General features: G+C 40.8%; 1 protein-coding gene across 4 annotated transcripts; it reads left to right on the top strand.

Annotated features, from left to right (window-relative positions):
* Positions 1-6,364: 6,364 nt before the first annotated feature.
* On the top strand, positions 6,365-22,773 carry ap1ar (adaptor related protein complex 1 associated regulatory protein). Of its 4 annotated transcripts, none has more exons than XM_023265234.3 (10): positions 6,365-6,562; positions 10,423-10,471; positions 10,561-10,587; positions 10,945-10,970; positions 11,061-11,157; positions 11,343-11,441; positions 12,115-12,176; positions 13,754-13,827; positions 14,248-14,370; positions 17,222-22,773. In XM_023265234.3, exons 1-10 carry the CDS (start codon positions 6,492-6,494, stop codon positions 17,491-17,493), a joined length of 900 nt encoding a protein of 299 aa, XP_023121002.1. In that variant the 5' UTR covers positions 6,365-6,491; the 3' UTR covers positions 17,494-22,773. The 4 variants fall into 4 exon arrangements, with proteins under 4 accessions (XP_023121002.1, XP_023121001.1, XP_023121003.1 ...); XM_023265233.3 differs by having other exon boundaries at positions 12,112-12,176; XM_023265235.3 differs by lacking the exon at positions 11,343-11,441.
* The last annotated feature ends 570 nt before the right edge of the window (positions 22,774-23,343 follow it).

Here is a 23,343-nt window from a genome sequence, read left to right as displayed (position 1 = left end):
CCCAGTCTCTGAGTCCAGGTTGATCCAGTTCCCAGTCTCTGAGTCCAGGTCTCTGCTGTTCCCAGTCTCTGAGTCCAGGTTGCTGCAGTTCCCAATCTCTGAGTCCAGGTCGATCCAGTTCCCAGTCTCATAGTCCAGGTCGCTCCAGTTCCCAGCCTCTGAGTCCCGGTCATTCCTGTTCCCAGTCTTTGCGTCCACGTCGCTTAGCTTCCCAGTCTTTTGTTCCAGGTCACTCCATCTCTACGTCTCTGAGTCCAGGTGTCTGCAGTTCCCAGTCTCTGAGTCCAGGTGTCTGCTGTTCCCAGTCTCTGAGTCCAGCTCGATCCAGTTCCCAGTCTCTGAGTCCAGGTGTCTGCTGTTCCCAGTCTCTGAGTCCAGATCTCTGCTGTTTCAAGTGTCTGAGTCAAGGTCGCTCTATCTCGACGTCTCTGAATCCAGATCACTCCATTTCCCAGTCTCTGAGTCCAGATCGCTCCATTTCCCAGTCTCTATGTCCAGGTCGTTGCTGTTCCCAGTCTCTGTATCCAGGTCGTTCCTGTTCCCAATCTCTGTGCCCCGGTCGCTCCTGTTCCCAGTCTCTTTTTTCAGGTCGCTCCATCTCTACGTCTCTGACTCCAGGTTGCTCCATCTCCCAGTCTCTCAGTCCACGTCGATCCAGTTCCCAGTCTCTGAGTCCAGGTGTCTGCTGTTCCCAGTCTCTGAGTCCAGGTGTCTGCTGTTCCCAGTCTCTGAGTCCAGATCTCTGCTGTTTCAAGTGTCTGAGTCAAGGTCGCTCCATCTCTACGTCTCTGACTCCAGGTTGCTCCATCTCCCAGTCTCTAAGTCCAGCTCGATCCAGTTCCCAGTCTCTGAGTCCATGTCTCTGCTGTTCCTAGTCTCTGAGTCCAGGTGTCTGCTGTTCCCAGTCTCTGAGTCCAGGTGTCTGCTGTTCCCAGTCTCTGAGTCCAGGTCTCTGCTATTCCCAATCTCTGAGTCCAGGTCTCTGAGTCCCGGTCGTTCCTGTTCCCAGTCTTATCGTCCACGTTGCTCGATTTCCCAGTCTTTTATTCCAGGTCACTCCATCTCTACGTCTCTGAGTCCAGGTGTCTGCTGTTCCCAGTCCAGGTTGCTGCAGTTCCCAGTCTCTGAGTGCCGGTCGTTCCTTTTCCCCGTCTTTGCGTCCAAGTCGCTAAACTTCCCAGTCTTTTATTCCAGGTCACTCCATCTCTACGTCTCTGAGTCCAGGTGTCTGCTGTTCCCAGTCTCTGAGTCCAGGTTGCTGCAGTTCCCAGTCTCTGAGTCCAGGTCGCTCCATCTCTACGTCTCTGAGTCCAGGTCGTTCCTGTTCCCAGTCTCTGTGCCCCGGTCGCTCCTGTTCCCAGTCTCTTTTTTCAGGTCGCTCCATCTCTAAGTCTCTGAGTCCAGGTCGTTCCTGTACCCCATCTCTGTTCCCCGGTCGCTCCTGTTCCCAGTCTCTTTTTTCAGGTCGCTCCATCTCTACGTCTCTGACTCCGGGTTGCTCCATCTCCCAGTCTCTAAGTCCACGTCGATCCAGTTCCCAGTCTCTGAGTCCAGGTGTCTGCTGTTCCCAGTCTCTGAGTCCAGCTCGATCCAGTTCCCAGTCTCTAAGTCCAGGTGTCTGCTGTTCCCAGTCTCTGAGTCCAGGTCTATACTGTTCCAAGTCTCTGAGTCCAGGTCGCTCCATCTCTACGTCTCTGAATCCAGATCGCTCCATTTCCCAGTCTCTGTGTCCAGATCGCTCCATTTCCCAGTCTCTAAGTCCAGATCGCGCCATTTCCCAGTCTCTGTGTCCAGGTCGTTCCTGTTCCCAGTCTCTTTTCCCCGGTCGCTCCTTTTCCCCGTCTCTTTTTTCAGGTCTCTCCATCTCTACCTCTCTGACTCCAGGTTGCTCCATCTCCCAGTCTCTAAGTCCACGTCGATCCAGTTCCCAGTCTTTGAGTCCAGGTGTCTGCTGTTCCCAGTCTCTGAGTCCAGGTCGCTCCATCTCTACGTCTCTGAATCCAGATCGCTCCATTTCCCAGTCTCTGTGTCCAGCTCGATCCAGTTCCCAGTCTCTGAGTCCAGGTCTCTGCTGTTCCAAGTCTCTGAGTCCAGGTTGCTCCATCTCTACGTCTCTGAATCCAGATCGCTCCATTTCCCAGTCTCTGTGTCCAGATCGCTCCATTTCCCAGTCTCTAAGTCCAGATCGCTCCATTTCCCAGTCTCTGTGTCCGGGTCGTTCCTGTTCCCAGTTTCTGTGTTCAGGTCGTTCCTGTTCCCAGTCTCTTTGCCCCGGTCGCTCCTGTTCCCAGTCTCTTTTTTCAGGTCGCTCCATCTCTACGTCCATGAGTCCAGGTCGCTCCATCTCCCAGTCTCTGAGTCCAGGTCGATCCAGTTCCCAGTCTCATAGTCCAGGTCGCTCCAGTTCCCAGCCTCTGAGTCCCGGTCGTTCCTGTTCCCAGTCTTTGCGTCCACGTCACTTAGCTTCCCAGTCTTTTGTTCCAGGTCACTCCATCTCTACGTCTCTGAGTCCAGGTGTCTGCAGTTCCCAGTCTCTGAGTCCAGGTGTCTGCTGTTCCCAGTCTCTGAGTCCAGCTCGATCCAGTTCCCAGTCTCTGAGTCCAGGTGTCTGCTGTTCCCAGTCTCTGAGTCCAGGTCGCTCCATCTCTACCTCTCTGAATCCAGATCGCTCTATTTCCCAGTCTCTGTGTCCAGATCGCTCCATTTCCCAGTCTCTAAGTCCAGATCGCTCCATTTCCCAGTCTCTGTGTCCGGGTCGTTCCTGTTCCCAGTCTCTTTGCCCCGGTCGCTCCTTTTCCCCGTCTCTTTTTTCAGGTCGCTCCATCTCTACGTCTCTGAGTCCAGGTCGCTCCATCTCCCAGTCTCTGAGTCCAGGTTGATCCAGTTCCCAGTCTCTGAGTCCAGGTCTCTGCTGTTCCCAGTCTCTGAGTCCAGGTTGCTGCAGTTCCCAATCTCTGAGTCCAGGTCTCTGCTTTTCCCAATCTCTGAGTCCAGGTCGCTCCATCTCTACGTCTCAGCGTCCAAGTCGCTCCATCTCCCAGTCTCTGAGTCCAGGTCACTCCAGTTCTCAGTCTCTGAGTCCAGGTCTCGGAGTCCCGGTCGCTCCAGTTCCCAGTGCCTGAGTCCAGCTCGCTCCAGTTCCCAGTCTCTGAGTCCAGGTCGTTCCTGTTCCCAGTCTATGTGTCCCGGTCGCTCCTTTCCCCAGTCTCTTTTTTTCAGGTCGCTCCATCTCTACGTCTCTGAGTCCAAGTCGCTCCATCTCCCAGTCTCTGAGTCCAGGTCTCTGCTGTTCCCAGTCTCTGAGTCCAGGTTGCTGCAGTTCCCAATCTCTGAGTCCAGGTGTCTGCTGTTCCCAGTCTCTGAGTCCAGGTCTCTGAGTCCCGGTCGTTCCTGTTCCCCGTCTTTGCGTCCAAGTCGCTCAACTTCCCAGTCTTTTATTCCAGGTCACTCCATCTCTACATCTCTGAGTCCAGGTGTCTGCTGTTCCCAGTCGCTGAGTCCAGGTTGTTGCAGTTCCCAGTCTCTGAGTCCAGGTCTCTGCTGTTCCAAGTCTCTGAGTCCAGGTCGCTCCATCTCTACGCCTCTGAATCCAGATCGCTCCATTTCCCAGTCTCTAAGTCCAGATCGCTCCTTTTCCCAGTCTTTGTGTCCAGGTCGTTCCTGTTCCCAGTCTCTTTTTTCATGTCGCTCCATCTCTACGTCTCTGAGTCCAGGTCGCTCCACCTACCAGTCTCTGAGTCCAGGTTGATCCAGTTCCCAGTCTCTGAGTCCAGGTCTCTCCTGTTCCCAGTCTCTGAGTCCAGGTGTCTGCTGTTCTCAGTGTCTGAGTCCAGGTGTCTGCTGTTCCCAGTCTCTGAGTCCCGGTCTCTGCTGTTCCCAGTCTCTTTTTTCAGGTCGCTCCATCTGCCAGTTTCTGAGTCCAGGTCGATGTTTTGTTGATTATTTTATTAGTCATAAAATTCACTAACTTCACTCTTGATTACTGTAGTGTCATCAAAATCAATGGAGCCATCAATTGGCTTCTGCTGGTCATACTACAACTCTTAGCTTGACATTAAATAAAAAATCTGAATTTTCAGGAAATTTTATTATTTTATCAGTCATAAAATTCAATAACTTCATTCTTATACACTGTAGTGTCACAAAACTCGCTGATGCCTTCAGTTGTCTCCTGCTGTCACAGTACAACCCTTGGTTTGATATTAAATACAAAATCTGAATTTTTAGGAATTTTTATTGGTAGTAAAATTCAATAACTTCCCTCTTTTACATTGTACTGTCACCAAAATCACTGGAGCCATCAATTGACTCCTACTGGTCATACTACAACTCTTGGTTTGATATAAAAACATTTTTCCATAATTTTAATAAATTTTATTATTTTATTAGTAATACAATTAAATAACTTCACTCTTATGTACTGTAGTGTCATCAAATTCACTGGAGCCATCAGTTGGCTCCTGATTGTCATACTACAATGCTTGGTTTGATATTAAATAAGAAATCAGAATTTTAATGAATTTTTGTAGTAAAAAAAATTCAATCACTTTACTCTTAAACACTGCAGAAAAAATAAACTCAATCCAACCATCAAAAGGGTCTTACTAATCATACTTTCAGGTTTTTTCTTCCAAGTTTTGTCTGTACAGTCCTTAACTTGGAAAATATTATTCGCTGTTTAATATTATGGTTTAAATGAATCAGTTAATGCTGCAGCCTTGTAAGAAGGCATCTTATTGTCTTTCTTCCCAATCGTCAGTACTTGAGAAGACAGTCGAAACTGTTTAGTTTGGTATATATATATATATTTATATATACTCATAATCCTTAAACTTCACACACAAGCATGCACACTAAATTGTGTGCACAAGTTCACATGGCAATAAACAACCCAAAGAAAATTCTGGTACTTTTGGTTATTAATGTTCCACAATCTACCAAACAAATGGATGAGCACTTTTATCTGTTACAACAAAAAATATTTGATCTATATAACAATAATTTCAATACTAAAAAAAGAAAATCCTTGAAATCATGAAAAATAGTTAAATATCAAACCAAGAGTTGTAGTGTGATCAGCAGGAGCCAACTGATAAGAGTGTAATCATTCTGCAATACATAAGAGGGAAGTTTTTGAATTTTATTACTAAGAAAATAAGAAAAAAATTCCTTAAAATTCAGATTTTTTATTTAATATCAAACCAAGCATTGTAGTATGACAATCGGGAGCCAACTGATGGCTCCAGTGAATTTGGTGACACTACAGTGCATAAGAGTGAAGTTATTGAATTTTATTACCAAAAACAATTCCTTAAAAATTCAGATTTTGTATATAATATTAAAAGAACATTTTATAAAAACATTGTCATCAGATGCCTATTTGAATGTTGGTTCTTGTTTTTAAAAATATAAAATGTATTGCACAGTTGCATCACTGCCACAGTCAGGAGGAAAATGCAAGCAGTCACCTACTCCTAAGAGACAGTTGGTCAGAATGGTCGAGTCAACTAAGAATCACCAAAAAGCAGATCTGCAATGAATTAGAACCTGCCAAAAGTGGTAATGAATTGGCTAAATCTAGCTAAAATTAAGGTTTTAGACTGACCACCCTAAAGTCCCAGCTTAAAACTCATCAAGAACCTGTGGATTGTGATGAAGAAACACGTCTGTGCTAGAGGAGGGTCAAAGATACAACCAGAAGCTTGGGGATGGCAACCAAAGGCGCATAGTTGAGGTGAAAGTGGCAGAAGACCTGCAAAAAATCTATGAAAGAATCCAAATGTTATTTTGTGACAAAGACCCTGGTGTTTCAAATATTCCATTGAAATGAAACATTATAGAAGCCACTGGAAATTCAAGAATGCCACGATACACACGGTCTGGTACAAGTGTATGTAACTTTTGTCATGACTGTATTGGGAACCATCATCAAGCGTGGTGGCGGTATTACGCTGTCGAGCTAATTATATTTCCTCTCAAGGCTTCCATGATATACAGGGTCTTTACAGCTGTATGTAAAGTTTTGTCCTAACTGCATTGGGAACCATCATCAAGCGTGGTGGTGGTATTATGCTGTGGAGCTAATTACATTTCCTCTCAAGACTGCCATCGTATACATGGTCTTTACAGGTGTATGTAAACTTTTGTCATGACTGCATTGGGAACCATCATCAAGCATGGTGGTGGCAGTATTATGCTGTGAAGCTAATTATATTTCCTCTGAAGGCTGCCATGATATACATGGTCTTTACAACTGTATGCAAACTTCAGTTCACTACTGTATATGTTGGGTGAGGAAGTGGACAGCAGGTGGCGGTGTTTCCATTTTCTCTACTGTCTGCTCTGCTGTGGTCACAGAGGAAGAAGCAGCAGGATGAGGAAGTGTCGGGACCATGACTGACTGACTGGAAGATGTAGCTTCCTCCACTGGAGCACCAGCAGCTGGCAGGAGTTTACCGGCTAGACAGCTAACAGCGGTATTTGACAATGCGATGGGTAACTGCTGGGCTTTCTGTGTGGGTCTCTTCAGGAGAGAAGCCAGCAGGATCCAGAGAGGCGGCGGGTAAGTGAGATGTAGCATTAGCCGCTGGTAGCTAGCGTCACCTAAAGCAACGTATCCGATTACTGCTAACTGTTCGCGTAGCCGGTATCTGACACCGCAGTGAGGACGTCTGTGTTTTACTGGTGGTGCTGTGATACCAGGGGGACACAGGAGGACAGGTTAGCCCCTGTTAGTGTGTCCTGTACGGGGGGCTAACCTAGAGTCAGTCAGTGTAAGAACCAAGACCCCACCCCTATTATCAACAGCCTGGACATGGAGTTTAGCTTATTAAATTATAGCAACAAGACCCTCTGAGCTACAGCTTTAAAAACAGTCATTACATTCTGACAATTAAATCTATTTATGGGTATAAATAGTCTATTTCTTGCCTTAGTTTCAGCTTCTTTTGTCACCAAATTCAGTATTAATAATTGATGTTTTTATCTTGTGCCTTGTTAAGACAAGGCTTCTGTTCATTCACCTACTGCCATGTGTCTCCATATTGGAGCTGACAACAATACTTCATTATAATACTGCTGCGGTAGTGCTTATTATAATGGATTACTCAGGGAAACCTCATTGCTAAAGTGTCCTCTTTGCCTGGAGTAATAAAATGTGGATTAGATTTGAGTTAGTTGGCATGAGCATTGGTTCAAACATCCTGAATCAATGTTAATCCAGAACTTAACGAGCAAAAAGCCCAATAAGACATTTGACACATCACAGCAGGAACATCACTGCTCCGATCAATAATGTTAATTGTGGCCTCATTTGATTAAAGGCATCCTGTTCCAGGGTCCTCCTGTTGGCATCACTTAATGGGCCACTTAAATGGAACAGAGCCATTACAGTATTACTGTTAGTTACACCTGAGCTTTCCTTCCATCTTGCAAGCAGGGTTGTTACTAAGGTATATTTTCATTGTTGAAGAATCTGCTCAATTATTTACTTGACTGATTGATTAGTTGTTAAAAAAAATGATGAAAATCAGGTTGATCTTTGTTTCCCAAAGCATCAGATGACGTTTTGAAATGTCTTTTCCTTACGTCCACAGCCCAGAGATATTCAGTTTACAGTCACAGAGGAGGAAAGAAACCAGGAAATATTCAAATTTAAGAAATTAAAGACTTTTTTTCATTTACACTACTGCTCAAAATTTTAGGGTCACTTAGAAATGTCCTTGTTTTTGAAAGAAAGACATTTTTTTCAATGAAGATAACATTAAATTCATCAGAAATCCATTGTAGACATTGTTAATATGGTAAATGACTATTCTAGATGGAAACAGCTGATTTTTAATGGAATATCTCCGTAGGGGTACAGAGGAACATTTCCAGCAACCATCACTCCTGTGTTCTAATGCTACATTGTGTTAGCTAAAGGTGTTGAAAGGCTCATTGATGATTAGAAAACCCTTGTGCTGTTATGTTAGAACATGAATAAAAGTGTGAGTTTTCATGGAAAACATGAAATTGTCTGGGTGACCCCAAACTTTTGAACGGTCGTGTACATAGTACCCAAATTAATTAATAAATTCTGAAAATAGTTGGTGATTAATTTAGTATTTGATGACTAATTGATAACTTGTAGCTCTAGTCACAAGTCTAAAGATGAAGTGTGTCTTAACTATGGTGTATTGCTCAATTAACTGTTTAGTTATGATATTACAGGCACAATGTGTTACTACATTTCCAGATTACTGACTTAGTGTATTTTATGTTGTGTAAACTTTGGGAGTGTCTCTGGTCAGCATAATGCATTAGGAAGATGGAGTGGGCGTTTGTGGGCGAACAGCTTAAACCAACCTTTTTTGTTTAGACCATAGACCTGAATGATATTACAGAAATCTGTGTTGTGCAATAATTAGTTTTGACTGCGCACTCACTTCTTGTGTCTCTCTAGTTTAATATGTACACTGCTTTAAAGAAACTCCACTTTAATACCCAATTAACTGAACAAGGCATTGTTTTAAATAAAGCAATGTAAAGATTAAAAAATAAAATTTTCACTGCTGCTCTGTTAGCAATATTTTCGTCGAAGCTCAACAAAAACGTCTCTTGATCTTTGTCTCGCTCTTCTCTCCTTCGTCATCATTGCATTTAACCTTGGTGACTGCTGAGTGTGAACACATGTCGCCTGTAAATAAAATGCTTTTCTTGTAGACTGCATTTCAGGCAGTCTTTTGCTATGTCTTTATTGCGTGTATTTATCCTGAAAATAAAGTTTATATGTCAGCAGTAAGGGTTGATGAATTACACTTTCTCTGTGGTGAAATCCTCACATCTTTCCATCAGTCATCATCGTTATCTAAACAAACAAATACAGTGTTATTTTATTCAATGTTTCCATTGTGTTTAAACCGAGGGAGGATCATATATCTGCTTCTGTTAGTTTTAAATTAGTGTTGTTAAGCGCTCCTCATGAGTAATAACCTTCACACTAATCTGAACATAACTGACAGAAAGTCTCCGTTACTTATTAACTTTAAATAAGTTGCTCTAGGTCAGGGGTGTCAAATTCATTTTAATTCTGGTGCCACATTCAGCCCAATTTGATCTCAGTTGGGCCGCGCAAGTAAAATTAGAGCATGATAACCTATAAACAACTCCAATTTTTTCCTTTGTTTTAGTGCAAAAAGTACAATTCTGAAAATGTTCACATTTAAGGAATTATCTTTTTACAACCTGAATTTTCTTAAGAAAAATATGTTCAATTTCAAAAACATGATGCCTCAGTTTATCATTTACACATTAAAATTTCCAGATCACAGAATGTCTACAAAGGAACACAACATTTATTCACAGGTATCTGGAACTGAATGATATAATATTTTAATTTATGATCAACAACAAAATATAACAACAAAAGTCAAACAAAAAAAGGACAAAAAAACTACAAAAACAAGACTAAATTTTACAAAAACGAGACAAAGTGACAAAAAAATGGACAAATGACACAAGTGAGACAAAAAAGGCACAACGAGAAAAACGAGACAAAACACAGCAAATAAAGAGAAACACAAAATGGCCAAAATAAGACAAAAAACACAGTCGAGCCAAAAAGGAAACACAAAACGACAAAAGTCAGACAAAAAATAAGACAGAAAACAACAAAAACGAGATGAAATATTACAAAAACGAGGCACAAAACAACACTGAACAATCTAGTATTTTATGATCAAAACAACTTGTCATGGTCTAGAAATTATTTTAAATTTACAGTTTTACAAATTTAAAATTTGCAGTTAATGTCTTCTATGTAATTTTTACACTTTACAAAGTCGTCCCATGGGCCGGATTGGACCCTTGCCACATGTTTGACACCAATGTTTTAGGTTGTATAATTCTAACTGTTAGCATGAGAAACTTAATCAAGCACTGCACCGTGATTTGCCCTCATTGATTTCATGTAGAAGTTTAAAATATCAATCAACAAATCAATCAACATAATGTTAGCTAAGGGTGTTACAGGCACTCTTACTGTGGACACTAGTTTTACACAGAAAAATAGTAAGAATTCTCTGATTTCCTCTTCTTAACTTGGGTATTTACTGGTTTCTTTCCTCCTGTATGACAGTAAACTAAATATCTTTGGTTTGTGGACAAACACTGATTGATATTTTTCACCATTCTTTGACATTTTATAGAGAAAACAACCAATTATCTTCTTCATCTAAATATTCTCCTCTTGTCGTAAGCTCCTCTTTATTGTAAGTAATGTATAACGTAAACATTGTACAACTCCCTCTTGTCAAACACAGCATTTAAAAATCCATATTTAAGTCCTTTTCATTTATGTTTTCAGCTGTGAGTCTGAAATATAAAGCACCGTGATAGATTACTGATTATTATATATTCACATTACCTTATTTATTTTTGCAGGTCTAAGTACTTCCGCAGCAGCACCACAGGGGAGCATTACACCATCGAGGTAAGAGTCGTGCATTATTCATTTCCTGTCTTTAATGGTGACTCTTCAGTATAATGCTGCATGTCTGATTGTATCTTTTATTTTTGCAGTTTGAAAATCTGGTAGAAAGTGATGAGGTAAGTGTTATTTGTATTGTTGTACTTAAAGAAGATGAGACTCGTGTGTGTTTATTGTCAGATGTGTTTTCTTTTTACTGGAGTCTAATTAAACGCTGGATTAAGCTGGTACTCCTGGGATAGTTTTTACTGTCTGACTGCAATCAGACTTTCCCCTGATAGTCGTCCTCAAAGGATGGGCTGAACCTACAAAGCAGCTATTACTGTGATGCGGCAGTCCTCCATTTTTCTTTCCAGAGACTAACTCGATTATTTTCCGCATCGTCCCAGAGTAGTAGTGCTTGAGTCAAACAGCGCGGCAGGGTAGATGCATTTCACGCTGGAATTCAATACTGTCTGGTGTTTGTTGCATTGCAGGCTGAGAGCCCACAGCCCTGCCCGAGGTAAGAGGCCCAATTGAGGAAATAATAATAATAATAATCAGGAGTATACTCTAAAGAACAGCTCGCCTTAAAATATGTTTATTCCATTAGGCCCATCAGTGAAGATGAGATCAAGCACCTCAGAGAACATCGCTACGCTGCCATCTCAGACAAACAGATCCTCATAGACCAAAAGCTACAAGCCGAGGTAAGACAAGTTCAGTAAAGCATCTGTCTTTGTTAGATTAACAGCCCCTCATTATTTCATTTTCTGTTGTTTAGACTCTGTTTTCTGGCTTATTTTTTAATTTGCATTTGCATTGTTTTTTCTGTTTTTGTAATTTTTTCTGTTCTGTGTTTTGTGTTTGTTTCATTTTGGTTATTTCTGCTCAGTTAGAGGCACAAGAGGAGAAGTTAAGGCTAGAAGAGGAGGCTAGAAATGCCGCCCAGCGTGAGGCCGCCAGGCTGGCACGTGAGCGAAAACTGAAGGAGGTGAGGCGGCACTGAGCGCTCCCTTCTCCCAGTTTACCTTTTACTGCTTCTCCTCTAACCTCGCAGCCGTGTGCAGAGGCTTCCCAGCAGTTCCAGTCCTCGGCCTTCTGTGTTGTAAACAGAGTGATGTTTTTCTATGTTCAGCCTTATTTTTGTCCTCATTAACTTGTCTTTGTTGTCCAGTCAGGGAATTATACTATCTCTCAGTGCTTTAGTGACCTGACAGAGTGCTTGGTAGCATTGTTGCTGCTATTTATTAATGCTAAGTAGCAATATTTTTGTAGCTTTATGGTTAGGAGGGCCTTATTCCTAAGTACAAGCAGTGAAATGAGGAAAAAAGCCTGTTCAAGCCTGACTTTTACAGTCACATCAGTCCCCACAGTCATCAATTTTAGTGAGTTTTCATATTTTCTGACTGTTTTGAGTAAAGGCCTCTGATTTGATAAAAATGAGACACGAGCGGAAAAACATGTCCGACTGCCGGGACTGAGATTTCTACGTCACTTCTCATGCCACATTCCACTGCTTCTGTTTTGTGTTAGAAATATCTGCTCACATGTTTCCTCAGTAGCCCCAAAAATAGTTGAAATGGGGGGGGGGGGGGGGGGGGGGTGTCTTCCAAGAAGATATTTCGGTGGTATTTTACGTTGGTCTGCGGTGTTTTTGTCAGCAGCTGCCTGCCCAGAGGACACGGGGGAGAGCAGATGGCTCCGGCGGTGAAAGCCAGCAAAAAAAGTGAGTTATTCGAGTTCAGCGGACAACAGGACGGTTGTTGAGCCGAGGTCATGAGGTTCTGCGTAGGTTTTAGTAGGTAGAATAAAGTAGATAGGAGTGATGCATCAGAAATTCCAGTAACGGGCAAATCAGCTGTTTAGTCATTTGTGTGAATCAGATGTGTGATGTGGCTGGAAAAGAGTCTCAAAGTCGTTTTTTAAGCTCTCAGCGGAGGTATTGATTTAATGATGTGAGCACTCAGTTTGTTGCTGCAGTGTGTAGGCTGCAGAACACATATTAAAGCACTACAAGGTATCCAGTCTCTCAATTCAATGCTTAACGAATTTGCACTGATAATAAAAGGAGCCTGCAGAGCCGAGCGCAGTATCAGCTTTCACGTCTCTGAAACAAGCTGAAGTAAAAGTCAGGTTTTATTTAGCAAGATTTTAGTAGTTTTTTTTCTTTTTTTTTAACACTTTGTTTATTGGGTTTTCAGATAAGCCAGCAGTTACAAAATTATTGCACGAGCAAGTTATTTGGCAGAAACATTAATGAAAATAATACAGACAGAGGGACTCACACCTATATCCGTTCAGTGTCTGTGCATTCCTAAACCTACATACAGTCAAGCCTGAAATTATTCATACACCTAGCAAATTTTGACTTAAAGTTACTTTTATTCATCCAGCAACTTTTTTCTTTGATTGGAAATGGCACAGTTGTTTCTCAAAAGATAATAAGATGATGTACAAGAGGCATCATTGTGGAAAAAATTATTTCTCAGCTTTTATTTACATTTACAAGTAACTAAGTCAAAATTTGCTAGGGGTATGAATAATTTTGTGTTTGACTGTACATATGCAACAAAAATATAAAAACAAGTCGAAAGAGAAAGAAGGGTAGTTTCCATATCAACCAGATCAACAATATTGTCCCTTACAGTACACCATCCAGCTGTATAGCAGTGGTCCTATAGATCAAATCACTCACCATAAGTGCATATATACAAAAGAATACACACAAATTTAGAAAACCAGACATGTGAAAGCCTAATGTCACTCTGGAACTGCAGGGAAATGGAGTCGTTTGATGCAAGAGAAGAATGGAGCCCACATTACAAGAAATGTATGTCGAGCCTTTTCCAATTTTATACAACTTAAAATGGCCTGTATCCAGAGCGCATTGGAGGGGGGTGCAGAGGACTTCCATCGTAGCAACATTAAACGTCTAGCCAGCAGAGTGGTAAAGGCAATTACATCTTTTTTTGTTTTAGTCAATTGCAATGTGGGAGGGGAGATCCCAAACAGTGCAGTTAGAGAGCGAGGTTCAATCCGTGTGCCAGCTGTTCCTGATACTGTGTCGGAAATATTTGTCCAATAGTCCACGAGTGATGGGAAACATCAGAAGACTGGTTACATCTTATACAGTTAGGTTCCACCTCTTCATACACTTTAGATAATCTTGCCTTGGTCCGTTGTACCCTGTGAATGATGTTACATTGTAAGAGTCCATGGTGGCCACAAATAGACAAAGTTTGTAGTTTGTTTTTCAATATATCTGTTGCCATGTGTTAACATTCTTATCATGCCTTGTTTCAGACAAACCTCCGGGGAGGATTTTGACGTCTACCTCCAGAATGTTAAAGCGCAGTCCGAGGCGTTCAGGAGCAACAGTGAGTGAATCTTCTGGGCTTAATTATATCACCACTCATATTATCTACTCAACATTTGTGCCAATATTGACGTTTTTAAAGTGGGAATTTACAAGAGAAGAAGAAGAGTTGCTTTTAAAAAAAATGTCAGACATGCCATAATATCATAAAGGCAAAAAACAAGAAAATAAAACACACAAATGAGTAATAAACAAACAAAATACAGAACCTAAAAATAACGTCTGTAGGATGAAGTTTAACTTATTAACTCCTACCTGCTACATGTCTGTACATCTCATATTTTAACTCATGTTTGCCTCAAATCTTCTACTTATATGCCTCTTTAGAAACCTTAAAAACTGTTCAACTACTCTTCATGGTGGTAAAAGCAAATGGCTTTTTAAAGATTTCCTGTGGTAATGATTGTGTTTTTGTTTCCAGGACTTCCCTCAGACACAAACGTGGTGACTCCCAACACGGAGTGCAGCTGGGATTTCACCACCAAGACTCGCTCCACCAATGATGACGGGACATCGCTGGATCTGGAGTGGGAGGATGAGGAAGGTAAGAGTTTACTCCTTAACTAAGAATGAAGAGCTTGCTCTGACTAAGCTGCGGATTTTCCTGTGAAGCAGTACAAAAGCCGAGATAATGTTTGATCAGTCACCAATTACTGATCATCAAAAATCAATGGAACACTGTCTGAGCTTTACAAGCTTGACCGCATGGAGGCGGTGCTTCCTCTGCTTCAGCTCCAGGGGTGGGGTTATTCTGCAGGGGAGACTAATTCAATTACAAGTGACATTGCATCTGGAGAGAACACAGAGCATGCAAGCTACTTGTACACATCACAACCTGTATATTTGCATTTGTTCAGAAGCTGCAGTTCAATTTTATTTATCCAGTTTATTCATTTGACATTTGATATATAAAACATGAGTAAAAATATCCAACAGTCCCAACCAAAGATGTTCAGAAAACATCAGTCTCATGCTGGAATCTTTACATGGTTGCTTAAGAAATATTTAATTGATAATGAAATTTTTTTTTTTAATTAAAGAGGCGCTGCACAAGTAAGCATATTTTTGATGATTAAACACATCAGTGCTGGTGTTAACATTTGTAAAAACATATCAATAAATCTGCATTTCATGGGTTAAAATGGCGTAATGTTCAATCACTGTTTTAAATCATCAAAAATCTTTTTGAAATATGTCCTGATTGTGAGTCATCATTCAGGAGGTTACACTCTTTTTTTGCTAATCCTCGACTTCATGTTTTTCAGTTTTGGTGCAGCTGTTCGGACTAGTGCTTCTCTGACCGCCTATAGAAGCACCAACAGACTACATTTTATACCTTCAGACTCTCATTCTAACCTTTTTCTAAGTAATGTTACGTTTCAGCTCAGAAACTGTCTCCATCCTCTCTTGCGCCTGCGTTGCCTCAGCTCCATGAATTCTGGCTTCACGCTTTATATTTTACTACTTCCACCTCATATATCCACATCCACCCCTCTTCTCAGCCCACCTTTTAGCATTTCTCAAAATTACCCAATAGATGGAGTTCAGCTCAGAGTTGAGTGCAATTTTTTTTATTAGTTCAAAATATAAGCATATTTATTTGATTACAGAATATACAAAGTACTACTTAAAGAGAAGCTGCATTGTATTTATATGCAGCCATTTATTCATTCAACCTTTATTTATACTCTGATTGTATTAAGGTATGAAAGCCTCATTTACAATGTAGCCGAGTTAGAGGATACAAAATGTCGGCACTCAAATAAACTTAGATAACAAGAAAAGCATTCAGAGAGCGCAGTACTCCTCCAGTACTGTTCAGTCGTATCATTTCCGACGGATGAAATCTTTAACAAAAAACTACCTTGCGGTGACTACATGCAAGTGTTATGCATGTGTACATTGTGTATGGATACCAAATCGCGTGACCTAAATATGTAGTGGGTGGCAGGAATTGATGAGACTCAGAAACACCCCCACAATTTAATCAATTGTTCCTTGTATGATTTCAGACAGATAAGTCCCGATAAATTCCTACAGACGTTATTTTTAGGTTCTGTAATTTTTTTTTCAACATTAGCTTGTACTTTGTACGTATCATCTAGCTTATCATACATGTATCCAACTGTGTGTTATATGTTCCTTGTTCCCCACCTCCCTCTTCTCCCATCCCTCCCCTTCTCCACCCCTCTACCTCTCTGTCTCTCTACCTCTTCTGTCCTTCTCAACCCACCGGCCAGCAGGCAGATGGGTTCCCCCACATAAAGAGCTGGGTTCTGCTCAAGGTTTCTTCCCTGTTAAAAGGGTGTTTTTCTTGCCACTGTCTCTTTAGGGCTGCTCTGGGGGTTCAGGTATGTGGGTTCTGTAAAGTGTCTTGAGACAATGTGACCTGTAATTGGCACTATATAAATGAAATTGAGTTGAATTGAATGGAATTAAATTCGCAGCAGTGGATTTGTCGTAGGATCGCAATCATGTGATCATCAACAGGCAGCTGATGTAGTACTGACTTGTCATAGTTACAGTGACGCTGTGCCGCTATCTTGCAATGATACAGAAATCTTTAACAAATCCATGGATCCAGACTATAAGCTGCATCACTGTCAAAATCTAATCAGTTGGTCCTTGTGTCATTTCTGACCTTCCCTGAAAATTTCATCCAAATCTGTTAGTCTGTTTTTGAGTAATGTTGCTAACAGACAGACAACAGAAAGTTAAATAGGATGGAATTAAAAATCTGAACTGCTCAAAGGTTTAAACATGAGTCAAGATTTACATTGTACTGCAAGTTATTCCATGTTGCAGGTGCACAAAAATAGGATTTTCTAAACTCAATAAAAATACTACTCGCCATGCAATCCAGTCATTTCAGTGTGTATTGTAAGAGCCCACATTAAAAGTTAGCATTGAGGTAATATGAGGTGACAATAAAAACAGTAAAAGCCTCATAAATAAATAAAACTCAATGTCTGTCACATCTTACAGGGACTGAGGGTCATCCAACTTTATTATACAGTTCACAGTAATGAATATTAGAATTATCACCAGTAATAAATCCTAGTGCAGAATGATGAACTGCATCTAAGGGCTTGAGAATAGCTGCTGATGGATGCATAAGATGTCACCATAATCCAAGACTGATATATATACTGTGTATCTTCATGAGTATAAATGATCCTGTTCATCTAATATTAAAGTTTGGTGCTCTGACACACACACATGCAGTAAAATGTGGTACTTTGAGTATTGAAACCTGTTCAGAGTCATGTGTCAGAGCAGGCTTCAGAGCTGTGGCCCCATGAGCCACCAGATTAGTGCCTGCAGCAGTTTCTGACTCCTCTGACTTTGTTATCACTTCTGCTGTCAGAATGAACACTCGTGTCCTTGCGTTGCAGGAATCAATCGTGCACTTCCAGTCTGGGAGAGGTCTCGGACGGAGGAGGACATCTTGCGTGCAGCCCTGAGGCCCGGCGGCAAGCAGATGAACAGCGGGCCGACCTCGGCCTCCGAGGACTCCAACGCGCTGGAGTGGGAGAACGATTTTGTGAGTACCCACCCAGAGGACAATGCAGACGCTGAGTTTGAAGGGTTTGTCAATCCCGTCCTAGACACTCCCTCCGAGGACGCCTCGGACTGTGGACTCAGATCGGACAACCAGGACAGATAGTGTCCAGCACCAAAGCAGACGTTTGTGGCACCCTCGTCGTGTTTAAAGCTCACCAGCTTTTTGCCTCATGAAACGGAAATGTACTTAGATGCTCTTCATTTTCTGTAATGAGACTGTGATGCTGCGGGAATGTGTCGTGTTTCTCTTCACTACTAGTGTAGTGAGATTTTTATCAAACACTCATTTTTTTCAGTGCCTTCATTTGCTAAATTAGCCGACCATCTTGTGCATTGTAACTGATTAATTACATACATTTTACACATTGTTCAGTAAGTGCTTATTTTCAATGCACAGTGTCCAGGTGATGGAACCAATACGTTGCCAAGTTGATCTGAAGTTAAAGATGGATGATGTTTATTTTACTCACTGATGGAATTAGACAGTCACTGTTATCGTGAAACTGGTCAAGGTGTGCTTTAAAATCCCAGGAGGAATATTTCTTTGTTTGTTAGTTTTTTAACTATTTAGCAGCAACAGACAAAGCAGTACCTGGGGACCAAATGCAGCCCTGAGACAGGGTTGGAGTTTTCCTTGCATGTCTTTTTGCAGGGCTAGACGACTAACTAGAGCTTGACCGATATCTCGATACTGGCCTATCACAGGTATATCACTATCTGTGTGTTGCGTTGTTTGAAACTTTTCTTTGCGGTACAAAGTGCAGAAAATGGTGGAATAGTTATTCACAGTTTGTCCAGCAGAGTGCGCTCCGCCTCCATTGTTTACAATCCTCTCAGCACTTTGTGTAGCACATGTAGCAGAGCTGAACTGACGGTAGTGCGGAGTGAAGAAGTGTTTTTATGGGAAACTGCTAGATTGTTTGCTGGAAAATGAACTATCATATTAATTTGTTATAACTAGTGGTGGGACGTGATAAAAAAATGTATTAATTAGAAGCTTTGTAATTGATTCATTGCATTAATCGCATTTTTGTCAAATAGCAATATTTGACACATTAAGTAAAGTTTTTCAGTTCAAATAATTTTGGTTGCCGACTGAAACGATGAAATAAGTGAACTTAAACAACAAAAATGTTTATGTTTCATTTATATTTATCTACATTTTTCATCTGTCTACTACATTCACAGATTACTGCAAATTCAAAGTGGAATTATATCGATTATATTCAACTCTTAAAACTTTTTCTAAGCACTTTTAATGTCTTGAAAACTGGTCTATTGTGGGATAGCTACACTGTTTGCCGGTACCAGGACTGTCGTAGCTAAGGTATGGTGCGTCGCCCCCGGAGCTCATTTGCATAAAGTAGTTTCATTTATGCAAATGCAGCACGGGGAGTGGAGGTCCAACGCATCATGAAAGTTTTGTTAAACATCTAAACTAGCCGTCATTGAACTAAAACGAGGACAGATTCAGCAGCTTATTTCTCGCCTCAAATGCTTTCAGAAATACTTTTTGCTAAACGGTTTTCGTGAAGAGAAAGTTTGCCACGTTGGTCTGACGTTTCTGCGCCGATTCACTCAGTGTGTCCTGCCCCCAAACAGACTTTAGGTTCATTACCGCCACCTACAGGGCTGGAGTGTTCATCAGCGTTACCTGTGTGCCAGAAATGAGGAAACTGAGAAAGGTGCGATTAAATGTGTTATTTTTTTTAGCACATTATGTTTTTTGTAATTAGTTAATTATAATTAACACGTTAAAGTCCCTCCCAGCCCTTGCTATAACCCTAACATATATTTAAAGAATATCAGCCGATACATCATTACCAGAACATTATTTCCTAAAATTGGTATCAGCATCGGCCCTTAAAATCAGGTATCATTCAGGCTCTAGAAAAACCCAAAAAAGCACAAAACTGCAGATTCTTTGCCCTACATTTCTCACTTTTGTTGCCCTTTGATTTTAGTTTGATGAATGATGACAAAAGAGGAACTGATTTCTATTTCCAGACATGTTGATGAAGGTTACAGCCTCTGGTTTTACATTCGGTGCAAAGACAGGACCCAAGACCGTTTCCTGACTTGTTTGAGGTTGTGGATTGTTGTTACAAGTTACAAAATACCATCTCTGTCATACTTGTATGTCAGTTTTGCTGCTTGTTTGGCAGTGAGCGCTGATAAACTGCACGTCAGCCAGCAGCAAACAGAGGCATGCGTTTTACAATATGTCATCAGTGCATGTACTCTGATGAGAAAGCTGTGCTCACTGCAGTGACCTCAGGCCTCAGTCATAAATCTGTTTTCTTGTATGTGGAGGCGTCATATGGTGCAGTGTAATATTGCCAACACAGGGCCCATCAAATGAAAAATACATATCACTCAAACTGGTGTTTTCTTATATTTTAATTGATCAACAAGTATGAGAAATCCAGCTTTGATTTAATGTGTCAACCAGTCAGTACAGTAACAGCCTGGAAAATCAAAAGCAAGCAGCTGGAGCATGAAAGCTTTTGCGGTGACTTATCTAATATTATGTGAGAGATCCAAGAAAAACTGAGCTTTAGAAAAATACTAGGTTGTTAATGTGAATATTTTCTCTAAAATACAGTGAAATCATTGCAGAAAATACAAAACAGGAGATAGCCTTCATCTAAACAGAAGTTACTCAGCTACAAAATGAGACATTGCCAGTTTTTTCGGCATTTGTTCGGGAGACAAATCATTTCTGAGTATATTAAATATGCATTTTATCTGCTATTAAATCCAAACCAGTTGATCTGAGCTGAAAACATTCATATATCTGCAACTGTAAACTGCACATAATGAAAGCAATATTTTTGGAGTGTCTGGATTGAGAAGATCAGGATAGCCAAACAAGCAAACACGACTCTAATGTAAACTATGATTTATCCGATGCTGCTCTATCAAGGAATCCACTGTACACATCATTTTTATATCCTGATCGTTTTTCATACTGATCATTTAAATAATTTAAATCAAAAGTAGTTTACTGGTTCACTGCACTGTGTGGATGTTCAATTCATTTTTGTTTATCAGCTCTTAGAAAACTGAAATGATTCACTGGTGTGAAGAGGAAAAAGATGTGCACTATTGTCCAAGTGTGTAGACGAGGCACTGGTTGATTTGCAGAGATTTTACTTAATAATTGAATACATAGCAGTTTGTTTTTTTTAACATGTCAATATTATGTTTTGCTGTGAATATATGATCTTTGATTAATCACTGTAAATTTCTGTAAAAACTATTTCACATTCCTTGTCACACTGAGCTTATGAGAAAAAAAAATAAAAAAATAGAAAAAAAAATCTCCTACCTTTACTGTAGTGAAATAAACACATCTTGGCTTTCAGGGTTTTTCCTGAGTCAGAATGAGCTCTTGGGGCGTAACTATATACAATGTTAAGATCAACATCTATGCAGTAAAAGCAATGAATCTGTCACTGTAATTGATAAATCTTTTTTTTTTTTTTTTAACCATTTTTTCCCAAATATTGTCTAATATCTTTGAGTAGGGGAATGAAACCAGTATTAACAAATTTGCTTAAGAGTTAGTTTTTTAAAATCCTCAGTTCTTACCACCACAAAAATTCCACTGTGCAGAAAAAAATCCCTTGATTTGGTACATTTTAAGTGGCATTATTTACTAGCACCATCATCAGTATAACTAATTTGAAAGGGATTTTGAGTGTTGGAATTTATCTATTGAACGCACCTAAAGTACAAGACCCAACATTGACAAACCAAAGTAGTAGAAACCAATAGAAGCCCATTTATATTCATACTTGCATCGCTCTACATTTTACAGCTCTTTTTGACTTTTCAACTGTGAAAAAAAAAAAATCAATGTTCTGGCTTTAACTTCAACTACAGGTGCCATATGGAGATATTGTAAGAGAAGAAATTACATTACCTCTCTCTTTTACATCGCTCTTTGTGTTTTTCTTGGGTTGTGTCACTATTGACTATTGACCGCCACTAATGAGTGCTTTTACGAGGAGATTCTACACTGATCAGCCACAACATTATGACCACTGACGGGTGAAATGAAAAACATTGATAATATTGGTACTATGTGGTGTTCTGCTGGAAAACCTTGGATTATGGCATCTGTGTTGACGAGACTTAGACAACCAAATACATGCTGTCCCAGAACAAGCGCACTCCTTCGTGCAAATAACAATCCCAATGTCACTGGGCTACCCCTGCATGAAAATGCACTCCACCACATCGCAAAAACATCTAACAATCAGGAACATCATAAGGAACATGACAGTCGCCCAAGATGTTGATTTGACCTCCAAACTTCCTGGACCCCATTCGATCAAGCATCAGATGGATACAATGGAACAAGTTTGTTTCCCAGACGTCCCACAGTACAACCCAGAGTACCTAAAGGATCCACTGCCAACATCCTGGTCCAGACCCCATAGGACAACCTGAGAGGTCCTCTGGTCCAGACCCTATAGGACATCCTGGGAGGTGCTCTGGTCCAGACCCCATAGGACATTCTGAGAGGCCCTCTTGTCCATGCCCAGTGGTTCAGACCATTTTTGATGGCATAAGGGGGCCTAACAATATTAGGCAGGTGGTCATAATGTTATGCCTGATCAGTGTACTTACAACTGGAACTCTTCCACTAAAGCCTGTTAACTGTATAGCAATCTTTTTTTTTCTAATAAAAGTTGGTAACTGATCCACTATTTCACAAAGTTGCATGACTCAGCTAAGGACAAACAACCTAGAAATCTCAAATATTGACTATTTATTCTTCAAGTCTCTGGAAGTCTGCTGGACACCATTCTTCCAAAAGATATTCCCTCAGTTCGTGTTTTGATGATGGGGGTAGAGAGCACAGTCAGTGACAATGGTCCAGAAATCTCCCATATGTGTTCATTTGGGTTGAAATCGCTTGATTGTTAAGGTACCTTCATCGCGCCCTGCGGTGACATTATCCTGAGGAACAGTAGGTTAAGTTTGCTCGTCAACCAGCGCGATATGTAATAAAAAGCTTCCCGTGCATATCACATTAATGCACAGTAATCTTTTTATTGATTGCTTGTCATAGATCTAAATGCAGATGTCATTTTAGTCACCATTCCTATGGAAACACTAAGGAGTTAAGTGATCTTTGTGACTGAAGCTCCTGCCATCTGTGCCCCAAAAATGAACCCTCTTTCAAAGTCTCATATCTTTTCTTCTTACCATTTTTATATAAAATCAGAATCAGCTAGACCTACTGAGGATTTCATACATGCCACAGAGTACAATCGAGTGTTGACTGTTTAACTGGGACATGTTGTGTTTCTCCTTTAATTTGTTATCTGTCTCCTTAAAGACATACTGCTCAATTAAATTTTTAGCTTTGGGTGGGAAAGTGTGCTATTTCTTGCTTTAAAGTAAACCAAATGCAAAGACGAAATGCAAATAACTACCTGAAAAGTAAGTGCAACTTTACAGTATATAGTACAGAATACAATTCATGGAGCAACCTGTGAGTGAAATGTTGGCGCAGATATGATGCATGCTATTATTTAAAGGTAGATGAACACTGTTCTGTCAATAATAAAAAGATTCCTTCACAAACTGAGATAGGTTCACCGTTCACTGCATGTCAAGCTGAGCTTTGACGCAAACCTATTAATCCTTTAATAGTCCTAATAAGTGGAGCATGCTGTAAGTCATCTGCAATCGTCCTGCATGTGACTCACATTTGGAAAGGTTGATTTCTCCATTTCCTTCATCGTGTAGGAATAGGCTGCCAAAGAAATAATAAAAAAATAAAAGAATCGGTGACATTTCTCAAGGCTAAATGTCATATTTACTGCTCTGTGTTTAAAATACAGCAGTGATTCAACTTCCTGCCAGTTCATGAAAGTGTTACTCACCGGCTGTTCTGAACATTATGTGTCTGCTGTAGCTTCGCTGGAAAAAAAAC

Source organism: Amphiprion ocellaris, chromosome 13 (genome assembly GCF_022539595.1).
Source record: "Amphiprion ocellaris isolate individual 3 ecotype Okinawa chromosome 13, ASM2253959v1, whole genome shotgun sequence".
NCBI classification, from domain to species: Eukaryota; Metazoa; Chordata; class Actinopteri; family Pomacentridae; genus Amphiprion; species Amphiprion ocellaris.
Note: the sequence above shows the minus strand (reverse complement) of the source record. Positions and strands in the feature narration are given on the sequence as shown.

What these genes read in the sequence shown, in the direction of transcription:
- ap1ar (XM_023265233.3), top strand. Translation starts at nt 6,492, where the DNA reads ATGGGTAACTGCTGGGCTTTCTGTGTGGGTCTCTTCAGGAGAGAAGCC. An exon ending in GTGAGCGAAAACTGAAGGAG is followed by an intron (nt 11,442 to 12,111) that starts GTGAGGCGGCAC and finishes TGTTTTTGTCAG; the next exon opens with CAGCTGCCTGCCCAGAGGAC. An exon ending in CGAGGCGTTCAGGAGCAACA is followed by an intron (nt 13,828 to 14,247) that starts GTGAGTGAATCT and finishes TTTTGTTTCCAG; the next exon opens with GACTTCCCTCAGACACAAAC.